The 12,495-nt window shown below is 42.0% G+C and overlaps 1 protein-coding gene across 3 annotated transcripts in view; it reads right to left on the minus strand.

Annotated features, from left to right (window-relative positions):
- The window catches only part of LOC134355568 (signal peptide, CUB and EGF-like domain-containing protein 3), a 502,690-nt gene that overhangs the window by 30,618 nt on the left and 459,577 nt on the right, over positions 1 to 12,495 (minus strand). For all 3 annotated transcript variants that reach the window (XM_063065615.1, XM_063065614.1, XM_063065616.1), the window contains 5 exons: positions 10,898 to 11,023; positions 8,580 to 8,696; positions 6,042 to 6,134; positions 5,069 to 5,182; positions 4,264 to 4,428 (listed from right to left, as the gene is read on the minus strand). In XM_063065615.1, coding sequence (XP_062921685.1) covers positions 4,264 to 4,428; positions 5,069 to 5,182; positions 6,042 to 6,134; positions 8,580 to 8,696; positions 10,898 to 11,023 — 615 coding nt within the window. The remainder of the gene's footprint in view (positions 1 to 4,263; positions 4,429 to 5,068; positions 5,183 to 6,041; positions 6,135 to 8,579; positions 8,697 to 10,897; positions 11,024 to 12,495) is intronic.

Consider the following 12,495-nt stretch of genomic DNA (forward strand, 5'->3'; position numbering starts at 1 on the left):
CTGAGTTCCTCCAGCTTGTTGTGTGTGTTGATTTGACCCTAGCATCTGCAGAGTATTTTGTGTATAGGATACTTTCTTTGGTACTTCAATAAAAATTAGTGATGGTCAAAGAGGACCTACCAAATTTCTTTGGCCACCTGAGGAAGTAGAGGCCTTGGTGAGCTTTCTTGGCTGTGGCATCAACAGAGTTAGACCAGGACAGACAATTGATGTTTGATCCTAACAACTTGAAGCTCTGAATCCTTTCAACCTCAGTAGCATTGATATAAACAGGAGCACATGCACCAGGATTTTTAAAAAGTAGGAAACAAAATAGTGGAAATCTTTAAAGGTTTGAAACAAAGCAGATCAAGTAGAATTTGTGGAGGTATCATTCATTCTGGGCTTACACCTTCTTCAACTGACCGATAGCACATCTGAAATACCGTTCCGTCCACAGATGCTGACTCACTTCCCACACGTTTACAGCCTTTTCTATTAAACATAAAGATCTAGGCCAACTGTAAAATATGCCCTGTGAAAGGCTGAACAAAGCTGTTTGTTCTTTGTTGTCAATTATGACTTTTCCTGAATCCTTGTGGATTTTTTAGCAAAACCATGAGAGTCAGACTGCTGGCTGGATCTTGGTGAAGGGGACTCTATTTAGTCCTGAGACTGGATCATGAACAGCATGAAGTTACCTAATCCCAGAGTACAGCACTGAAACAGGCCCTTTGGCCCATCTTGTCCATGCCGAATCCATTTAAAACGCCTACTCCCATCGACCTGCACCAGGACCATAGCCCTCCATATCCCTCTTATCCATGTACCTATCCAAACTCCTCTTAAATGTTGAAATCGAGTTTGCATGCACCACCTGTGCTGGCAGCTTATTCCACACTCTCACAACCTTCCGAGTGAAGAAGTTTCCCCCCAAGTTCCCCTTAAACTTCTCAACTTTCACCCTTAACCCATGACCTCTGGTTGTAGTCCCAACCAACTTCAGAGGAAAAAGCCTGCTTCAATTTACATTATCTATACCCCTCATAAGTTTTTCAACCTTGTTTACATTTTTAATGTAGGCAGGTGACCAAAACTGCACATGATATTCCAAATTAGGCCTCACCAACATCTTATACAACTTCAACATAATATCCCATCTCCCTTAATCAATACATTGATTTATGAAGGCCAATGCGTCAAAAGCTTCCTTTACAACCCTATCTACCTGTGATGCCACTTTCAATGAATTATTCCTAGATCCCTTTGTTCTACCACTCAGCTCAGTGCCCTACCTTTCACTGTGTAAGACCTACCTTGGTCAGTCCTACAGAAGAACAGTACCTTGCACTTGTCCACATTAACTTCCATTTATCCTCTTTTCAACCCATTTTTCCAGCGGATGCAAATCTCTTTGCATGCCATGATAGCCTTCTTCACCGTCCACTACACCCCAATCTTGGTGTCATCTGCAAATTTGCTGATCCAGTTAACTACATTATCACCCAGATCATTGATACAGATGACAGACAACGAAGGACCCAATACCAGTCCCTGTGGCACACCACTAGTCACAAGCCTCCAGTCAGAGAGTCAACCCTCTACCACCACTCTCTGGCTTCTCCCACTGCCAAGTCGGATTTCTTCTTGTTCTTTGAACATGTGCAACATCCCCGCTTGAAAGGGATTGAATGCGTCTACCTGAAGGTTTTTTAACTAGATTCCACTCAATGACCAAACAATTTTTCCTTTTTCCTTTTATTTTTCGCAAGTGCGGCAGTTTGATAGTTCCATCAACCATTAGCCATTAGACATTAGACATTAGTCATTAGTTATTAGGCATAAGACATAAGTCATTAGGTGAAAAAAACTGGCTACCTCTCCGGACTTTTGTAGATGGATTCCGACCTGCACACCTCCGCTCCCTCATAGACCTTTATGTTTTCAAACTGGGCGCCCCTTCCCGAAGGTTCCCGAGCTCTTCTTAAACCTCGCGCCATTTCCCAGAAGCACCTGTGCGCGATGATCCTGTGACGTGAAGCTAGCGCTAACCCAAAACGCAGTGACATCAGTGCTCTTTTCCATGAAACAGTCTCTCAAGTTATTTAAAGTTCAGCATCTTACCACAGATTCCAACACTGTTCCCGGACTGCCGCTGTGATGCTGCCAGGTCCTCCCGATGTTCCGGGCAGAAGCAGCACTCAGGCAGTGGTTTCCATCTGGTCTATCAGTGGATTCTTGCTATTACTTTTAAATTTTATTTTCTTTTGCCTCTAGGTCCCAATACTTTCTAGAAACTCTAGTTTGACTTGACACCCACAAGGCCAGTGTCTAATCCAATTTACGATATAATCCTGAATGCCAAGCGACCAAACCTTCTTGACCAGCCTCCTATGCAGGACCTTGTCAAATGCCTTACTAAAGTTCATGTGGACAACATCAATGCCTTGCTTTCATCCACTTTCCTGGTAACTTCCTCAATAAACTCTATAAGGTTGATTTGACATGACCTTCTGCACATGGAGCCATGTTCACTATCCTTGATCAGTCCATGTCTTTCCAAATATTTACATATCCAGTCCCCTGGAATATTTTCCAATAACTTTCCCACAAGTGATGTCAGGCTCACCAGTCTATAATTTCCTGGTTTATGTTTTTTAAACAGCAGAACACCATTGGCTATCCTCCAATCCTCTGGTATCTCTCCCGTTGCTAAGCAAGTTTTAAGTATCTCTGCTAGAGCACCAGCCATTTCTGCACTTGCCTCCCGTAGAGTCCAAGGAAATACCTTGTCAGGGCCTGGGGATTTATCCACCCTGATTTACCTCAGGGTAGAGAACACCTCCTCCTTTGTAATCTGTACAGGGCTCATGAAGTTTGAACCACTTTGCCTCACTCTGTGTCCATCTCCTGAATAAATCCAGATGCAAAGAATTCATTTAAGATTTCCCCCAGCTGTTTTGGCTCCACGCATGGATGGTCTTCCAGCAATGTTTGGGTTATGTCTAGAGATAATGGGGTTTGGAATGCGGTGCTATCCAATGAGAGAGATGTTGTTCCTTCTTGTGAGTCTGGAAGAGAGATTTTCGTGGTCTTTTGCCAGGGAGAGATGAGGAGAGAAGACGCGAATGGAGAGAGTTGGTAGACCGCCGGACAGAGTGGACTTGGAGTGAGGGTTCGAAGGTCAGTGACGATCGTATGAGGTTGATGGTGCATGAACGGCTTATCAGTGAGCTCCAACATTGCGCAATAGACTGTTTCATAAGAATGGGCCCTTTTTCTTTTCTTTTTTGTTTTCTTTACTAACCATATAGTCAAAGTAAGAATTATAAAGCTTAATCATTTAATCGCATATTGGGTACTGTTTGTTATTTCAGGGTACTGATTTGTAATAGGGAACACCGCGCAGCATCCGCCCAGACGTAATTTCTTAAGTTTGCCTGGGCCAGGGACTATCACCCGTTATATTAAGCCGCTAGCCGAAGCGAGAGTTACACTTGCAACAGTCTGATCTCTTTACAAATGTGTTCCTCTAAATCCCTCGGACTGTTGGGTGGTCTGTGATATAGCCCCATTAACATGGTCATACCTTTCTTATTTCTCAGTTCCACTCATAACGCCTCACTAGTTGAGTCTTCCCGTCTGTCCTGAAGGAGATCCACCATGATATTTTCCCTGACCAGTAACGCCACCCCTCCCCCTTTAATCCCTCCCGCTCTGTCATGTCTAAAACAATGGAAGCCCGAAATATTGAGCTGGCAGTCCTCCCCCTCCTGAAACCAAGTCTCACTAATGGCTACAACTTCATAATTCCAGGTGTTGATCTATGCCCCGAGCTCATCCGCCTTTCCTATGATACTTATGGCATTGAGATATATGCAGCTCAGGACACTAGTCGCACCATGCTCAACCTTTTGATTATTCCTGACTTTGTCTGAGGTCTTACCAACATCTACTTACACAACCTCCCCACTGTTCTGGCCCTCTGGTTCCCATCCTCCCACAACTGTATCTTAAACCCCACCATGCAGCATTAATAAACCTTCCCACAAGGACCGGAAGTGCTGAGTCCAAACTGGCCTCACTTACTGTGCCCACTTTTAGCAAAAGAGACTAATCAGGAATTGGGAATCCAGCTAGCATTCTCCTCCTTAAACCAGAGACAAAATAGAGGTTAACTGCAGAAGAACACATATTTTCTCGTTGTCGTTTGCTTCAGGAAAATCTCATTACTTTTTATTTTAACCTGCAAGAAGTAGAAAACAGCAACAAAACAAAAATCACCTGTTACATCTTCCTTTCTTATTTCTGCTTCAAAGTCCAGAGTAATGCGAGTCACTTCTTTGCCTGGAGGGTTACGGGTCCGGCGACCTTTTGCTTTCTTGGAAGAATCACACTTTAGATTTACAAACGTAACTTGGCAGTTGTCTGTACAAGGGAAGGTGCCTCCTTCATAACATGTCAATGAAATAAATTAAGAAAAGTGAGAAATTTCCCTGACACTGCCAACTGTTCTACAACAGAAAAATAGACAATTCTGCTGCCTAATTTCTCCCTAATTTTTATCACTCAATGCATAGCAGTTCAAGAAATTATTCAGTAATAATCCCTTCCTTGTTTGTGTTACCTTTGCATAAATTGCAACTGCTTTAGCTGAACTGCAACTGTGACTACATTTCTAAACTAAATGGTAAATATTCTGGAAAAATTTGAATTCATGAAAGGCTTTCTGCACACAAGTTGCTATTTCTTTGTTTTATTTCTCCCTTTTCCTCTCCAGTCTTATGCATGAGATGTCTTAGCTGAAGGGAGCACAATTATCAGTAGGACTGAAAATCAACACTTCTGAATGCAAATCAACGGTACGGTGATTAATTACATCACTCAGTCCAAGCACTGTACCCAGCACAAGAGATGGAGACCAATACCCCGCTTGATGACGGGAAGATGTGCAACACAGGAGCAGGGCAATTAGTAAAAGGAACATTTTGACTGAGACAGGAGTTGGAGGCTCTAGAAAGAGACAAAATGGGAAACCATTATCAACTAAATAAAGAAAAACTGAAGACTGGTATCCAGAGCATTTTACCTGTGATAACTGGATGCCCGCTGTCCTGTTTTCCCTTAATGCGTGGGTGAAGGTGACACTTGGCATCCTTTATCTTGAATGAAGCTCTTTGTTTCACTGGGGGAGCTAGAGCCTCTAAAAGGAAACAAAAGTATTCAAAAACATCTTAAAGCAGCATTATAGAGAAAGGGAGTATGGTCCTTTGTTCACTGTTCAATATGATGCACAGAAGTATCAGAACATGGGAGAGCTCCTATGAATTGGCATCACATTCAAAATGCTGGAGGAACTCAGCAGGTCAAGCAACGGCCATGGAAATGAATAAACAGTCACCAATTCAGGCCTAAACCCTTCTTCAGGACTGGAAAGGAAGGGGGAAGGTGCCAGAATAATAAGGTAGGGGGAGGGGAAGGAGGACAAGCTAGAAGGAGATAGGTGAAGCCAAGTGATGAAAAGGGTAAAGGGCTGGAGAAGACAGGATCTGATAGGAGAGGTGAATGGACCATGGGAGAAAGGGAAGGAGGAGGGCCAGCAGAGGGAGGTGACGGGCAAGTGAGGAGATGAGGTAAGAGGCCAGAGTGGGGGAATAGAAGAAGAGGAAAGGGGGGATTTTTTCCCCAAAACGAAAAATTGATGATCATGCCATCAGGTTGGAGGCTACCCAGATGGAATAAGAGGTGTTGCTCCTCCACCCTGAGAAGGGCTCATTGTGGCAAAAGAGGAGACCATGGACCAACATGTTGGAATGGGAATGGGGATGGGGATATTCCTGAGGCACAAATTTACATTGGGGCAGCATGTTCCTTGTGTGGACCTGTGTAACCAAGTGAATTATCTGAAAAATACGCCCAGTTATCCATGGGGAGGGGTATCTGTGAGCGTTGTACCTCAGCAGTTGGAGTAGGACACAAGTTGAATCCAACAGGTCTGAACAAAATGTTTTAAGACGACGTGGTATTTCATTAGCTATGTAGAATTTATTTCAGGGGCTTACCTACACAGCCTGTGTTGCTGGTGTTTTGTCGCTGCTGAGCACTGGCCCTGCGTGTTGGAGCGCCACAGCTCACTGTGTAGCTGTTATCAGAACCTGGCAGAAATGACAATGGCATGAAGGAAGAAACGAATACTGTACACATTCTATTGATAACAAATCACTGATTGAAACTCTGCAATCATGAAACTTCACATTGAGACATACTGTACCCTTCTTTGATGCTGACATCCTCCGCTAATAAGTTCCTCTACACAAATAAAATGAGACAGATTTTCTTCCTGCTCATCAGTGAGGGGGTAATAAACTTATGCGTCTGCATTTTAAATGATTTTAATACCCGAGTTCATATTGCTATGATTATGTAGTTTAACCAAGTACTCCATATACCTGCAGATAAGTGAAAAAATATGGGCTAGAAATTCCTTCGTGCTGGGGTTTAAAGATGGGCAAAGGTGTGTTAAAAGTGTTGCTAGAGAAAGCACGGATGGTTTAAGAGCCTGTTGCTGTGAAAATCTACAGAGTACAAGGCCATTAGAAAGGATAGAAACAGTTAGGTCATTAGTCATTGGAGAAGTGGGGAGGAAGTGTGAGATTATGGTAGAGAGAAGCTTGGGGCGATGGGTGTGGGTGAGAGTTCAGGACTTTTGGGGGTCAGGTAGGAGATTGGCAGAAGGTTAGGGGAGTCAGGCAGAGGAGGTTGGGCTGCTGTAGGGTGGCGAGGAGGGCTGAGAGCCCAAGGAGGACTTGTAGAACAGAACAATTGGAACAGGCCTACACTGCTTGGACTGAGGATAGTGGAGGCCATCCAATGGGACCGAGGGAAATAGACTGGAATGGGATGCCAAGATCTATGGATCCACTGTAGGACTGAGGGGCAGCCAATCGCAAGGTTTACAAATGTGCTTAGCTGGGCATTAGCCAATGATCTGAGATGAAAAAGTCCACATGAGAGTAGCTGCTGGCAGGGTTTTGGAAGATACATCTCAACTTGAATTCCACCATAAGCCCATTCTATCTGCAATCAAACATGCTCCAGAAGGCTGGGTAAAGGCAAAGGTTTCCTCAGTTGATTTCTGTTAGAAACATTGTAACTGTAGTTGCAAGGCCTTCCATATTCACTATTTCTTACCAAAAGAGCAGAAATATTCTGCTCAATTACTTCCACATTAGACAGCGTGATTGGTGGGAGATTTTCTGCTATTTTAAGTAATCATTAACACATAAAGGGAATCTTCCTTGCTGCATTTAATGCATCACAATCTCAGTGTGCATAGAATGGCATCTTCCTCTGGGTTTGGGATGTTGCTTACATGGTCATCTTATGCAAAAGACAGAAAATGCTCAGAAGACCAGGCAGTGTCTGTGGGGAGAGTAAATCACAGACACTGCTTGACCCCTGCTGAGTATTTCTAGTATTTTCTGTTTTTATTTTACATTTACAGCATCTACAGCTTTTACTTTTGATTAAGTAAATATCCTGCTGGTTTTACAACATCATAAACGCTGGCATTGGAGAGGATTCAGAGGAGATTTATGCGAATGATCCCAGGTATGACATGGTTATGAGGACCTTTGATGGTTCTAGGCCTGAACTTGTTGGGAGTTTAGAAGAATGGGGAGGGGGGAGTCTCCAATATTGAAAGGCCTAAGAGAGTGGATGTGGACAGGATGTTTCCTATAGTGGGAGAGCCTAGAATAGAAGTACGTCCCTTTAGAACAGAGATAAGGAGGAATTTCTTCAGCCAGAGGGTGGTAAATCCGTGGAATTCATTTTCACAGAGAGCTGTAGAAACCAAGTCATTGAGTATACGAGGTTGATAGGTTCTTAACTCGTAAGGGTGTCAAAGGTTACAGCAGAAGGCAGAATAATAGAGTTTAGAGGGATAATACATGGTGGAACAGTCTCGATGGGACAAATGGCCAAATTACGCTTCTATGTCTTATATCTAACACAGAAAAAGGTTCAAAATTTGATACTGAAACAGCTTTTTATTGACAAATCTTCCATACCTCAGGTAGAAAGAGAATGAAAGGTTATTTACTTCCAAATGATCTTGTTAAAAATTAAACTTTCTCATAAATAATCCTAAAACATCTTTTCCTATAGGTTTGCCAACTTTTTCTGGTTTTATGTCTGGTACCACAACGTAACCATATATCTCCAGATTTCTGCCACTAGTCTCCCAACATACCTATACTCAATTTCCTTCATTAGCTAGAAAGTTTGTAGTCTTGAAACATATTCATTTAGATAGTTCTTAATCATTAGTCAAACTGTCTATCGTATTAATAAACAAGTTTGGAGAAAAATTTGAAGTATGTTATTAAAGCTTATATGCTTTATATTTCTGGTTTTCTTGCATTGGTATTCTTTAGGCAATTAATTAATTACTGAAGACTCCAGTGAAATCCTGGAGGATTAGCAAACTTGAAAAATCTCCAAAGCCATCAAATGTCCCTCAGTGTTGTTCAGTGTTACCAGGCTACCAAACAGGATTGTGAATAGTTGCGCTGCTTGTGCCCTTGCATCATGCTTACCTGCTTGAAAGTGAGCCTTGGATGCACATCTGAGGGAGCACGTCTCTCTCTTCCCACTCTTGATGCAGGAAAGTTGAGCTCGAGGTGGGTTGGATTCCCGGAGGCACTTTACCGTCTCTAAAAATTGGAAGGAATGATTTTTAAATGCCACAAAAAAAACTAGGAGGGAATTGTTAAGAGAAATTTTAGAGGTTAATTCTGACAAGATCTTACAGAAGATTAAAGTCAACAAAAAGTAAGATCAGGTAAGGGTGTGAAACTGGATCTGATATTATCAATTTCCTGCTGAGTGAGTTAGATTAAAACTCTTAATGATTCTAAATGCACTGTGAACAGCTGGTTCCAATCTCCGAGGTAACTGAGGATCAACAGCTCTTGCTCATTAGAACTTTCAGAATGAAAGTAAATTAATCTACTGCAATCCACTTCCCAAATTTTGATTAAACTAATATCTTCCAGAGCTAAGTGCAATCTAAATTTTACCAAGGGATGCAGAATGTTTGATTTTTCATGTCAAGTAGGTTCGCTTTTGATTTACCATGTTGATGACTTTTATTTGGACAGCCACATGGTCAAACACTTGGTTGAAGTGGTTTTATGTTTCCTGAGATGTATATTCTGTCCTTATATAGTGAAAATGGATTTAAAGGGGAAAATGAGAGAAATAAACGCAGCGGGGAGGAGCTTAACGAAGAGAGTCAAAACCTTGTATTGACATTGAATGCTGAGAGGAAAGTGTCATCGATGACTGGGTTTCAAGCCAGGATGTAGTGTCTGTATAAGTACTATACTATTTACAGCACAGCCTGAAAGTAGTTTTGGCACTAAATCCTACTCCAAATTTTACAGGGGAAGGGATGTGATAACATAAGTAAGACATTGTACGATGAGATGTAGATCTTAAATAACCTTGGATTGAAATTACACAGAAAAAAAATATTGACAGAAAACAGATCCTGACCTTGTATATTTAACTTGTAGATTAAATAATGTAGCAATATACTAACCCTAATGCACTGGCCTCTCTTTCCCCAAGGGTACTTCTTTATAATTGTCACTGTGATTGACAGCAATATTCCTTTGGTAGTATAAACAGTAAGGCATTTAACAATAACACATAAGAAATTAATAATTATAAGTGGAAACATACAGTGGAACTCTTCCAATCGGAAAGCAACATTTTAGAGGAAAATACAGAGGGTGGAGATATCCAATTGTATAGTGATGCTCAGCATTACCCTATAGAAAATGTACTTACATTTAAGTACAATTTAAATTGACAGCCAGATGGTTGATGTGGTTTATGTTTCCTGAAGTACATTTATCTAAAGCAAAATGCCATTATGAACACATGCAGGTCATTTTGTGTCACCCTGAGAATTCAACCGGCTTCTTCCAAGTGCAAGTTGTGCATGTGCTCCTGACAAGACTTCCACATCAGATACCCATCAAACTGTCATTCTCTATCCAATGTTCCTTTGTGGAAATGACAGCAATTGCCCCTGGGGGTAACCATGGCTAGCCACTCCCAGAATTACCTGATCTTTGCAGTGCTAAACCAGACTGGGACTCCACCAAAACACATCACATCTTTCTTTCTTTGAGAGCTAATGTCATCTTTGCACCAACATCCGCCATGCTGCTCTGACACTGAACCTCAATACCTCCCCATCCATCAATTGACTGTCTTGATTCCAAACTGTTTGCCCAGCAGTACTCTCTCCTCACTGGGCAGCAGGTTATTGGGCACCATGTACATGCAGTCACAAGAAGCACCCTTCATGCATAAGAGCTTTCTTGAAACATTAATTCCATAAATGTCATTTGTAGATCATTTTCACAGAATGATTCAGCCACATAATTATAACAATTAGATTCTTGCAATTCTTTACAAGTCTATTGCTTTAATTTTGTTTCTTACCATACCTTTGGTGGAACAAAACAGAGCTAATAATCTTAATAACTAATATTTCCATATTGTAGTCACAGAAGGAAGTGGTTCCTTTAGCTATCATAAAGAAAATTCAGAATACTGCTTCTCATTTTATGCAAAGATCCCCTTTGTATAAACAATTGGAACATTTTGGATAAGCAATTATGCAAGGAGTAAATCTGATCCATGTTAACAGTGTTCTGAGTTCCTTCAATATCTACACCTTTATTAAGGTGCTGCTTCAACAATACAACTTTGTCTAATTCTTTGGTCCACCCCTGTGGATCTAATAACAATTCTGTGAAGTGCCTTGATGCAATGCTGCAGAACTGCTATTTGCATTACTGTCAGTAGAGGACGCCAGAGATCGGAGTTTGCCACATACCCACGCAGTCTTTCTTGTTCCAGTGAAGTCTGTAGCCATCACTGGGACAGGAGCATTGATAGCTTCCGGGAGTGTTAACACAGCCATGCTTGCAACCACCATGGTTCATGCTGCATTCATCGATATCTTAAAGAGACACAGATAAGAGTATAAGTGAATTGGCTTCTATTAAAGGAACCTTGTTTAGAGACAACTGTTTTGTTTGCATTTTTGTCCGGAGTTTGTCGGATTTCTGGTCCCACATCTCTGCAATCACAACACTGCTATTACAGTGAGCAATGAGTAACTCTTTCAGCACCTAGTCTATGATGATGCACATTTGTGAATGACTACCTCTCAGTTACACCATTATCATTATTATTCCATTTGTAACCCTCAAAGGACAATTGTGCAGAAGGATTTTGGCAGCTGAGTTATCTATACTTAATGTAAGATTTCTTAGCTGTATTATTACATTATTTCTTGGTAGAAATCAAAACATTAAACCGCAAAGCATAATTTCATTGCTTGTAAACTGCTACAGGATGCAGGCCTTACCAATACAAGGATTCCTTTTGTTTCTTAAACCGTGTTTTATTAAGTGACACACACAAGTAATCTTCAAAACATGCACAAGGGATGAAACATTTATTTTTAAAAGAACACTGTGCACATGAGCAAACACCAAACCACAATGAACATGAGTACTCAAATATGAGATCTGATGGAAAAATTGCACACTTTCTCTTTGTTTTCCTCTTATAAACCAAAGGTGATTTGGCAAAACACTGTACAAGTCATTGGGCCTTTAATGTCTTCCATCACGCAGATATTATAAACCTTCAACTTGGATTTTTTACCATAATGCCATTGACTCTATGGGGCAGGCATTATCGATTTACAAATAACAAATTACTCTTTGTCCGTAGAAATACATTGTGCCATAATAACCACATTCTGACTGGTTGCATCATGGTCTGGTACGGCAATCCAAGAACTCACAAACATAAGAAGCTGCTGGAGTAGTGGACTCGACCTGTGTACATACATCTGCTGATGCTTCCGGACACATCTTCAGTGATGTTCCTGGAATCAGCGGGTGTTTCCGGTCTTTCAACATCATACAACCTCCTCCAGGTGACCCAGCCGGGGCTGATCAGACCTCAGCTTGTGTCCAGATGGCTAGCTACTTATGACTCCATGGCTCCCCTCTTTTGAGCCACAGCCATCTTGAGGCCCTCTCTGCCGCATCAGTGGTACTGCGGATGGCTCTCCTCTTCCTCTCTCCCTCGATGCCCAAAATGCTGAAGGCTCTAACTAAAGGACGGGCTATGAATCCCCTACAACCAACCTCCACTGGGAGACACCTCGCTCTCCATCCAGCCTGCTGACAGTTGCTGACAAGTCCTGCGTACTTGGAGAGCTTCCTTTCAAAGGCCTCCTCCAAGCTATCCTCCCATGGGACTGTCAGCTCCAGCAGCACCACTTGCCTAGTAGACTCAGGCACTAGGACAATGTCTGGTCGCAGGGTGGTGGCTGCGATATGGTTGGGGAACTTCAGCTGCCCTTCAAGGTCCACCAACAGCTGCCAGTCCCTTGCAGAGGTCAGAATGCCTGCA

This window comes from Mobula hypostoma, chromosome 13, assembly GCF_963921235.1.
Source record: "Mobula hypostoma chromosome 13, sMobHyp1.1, whole genome shotgun sequence".
NCBI classification, from domain to species: domain Eukaryota; kingdom Metazoa; phylum Chordata; class Chondrichthyes; order Myliobatiformes; family Myliobatidae; genus Mobula; species Mobula hypostoma.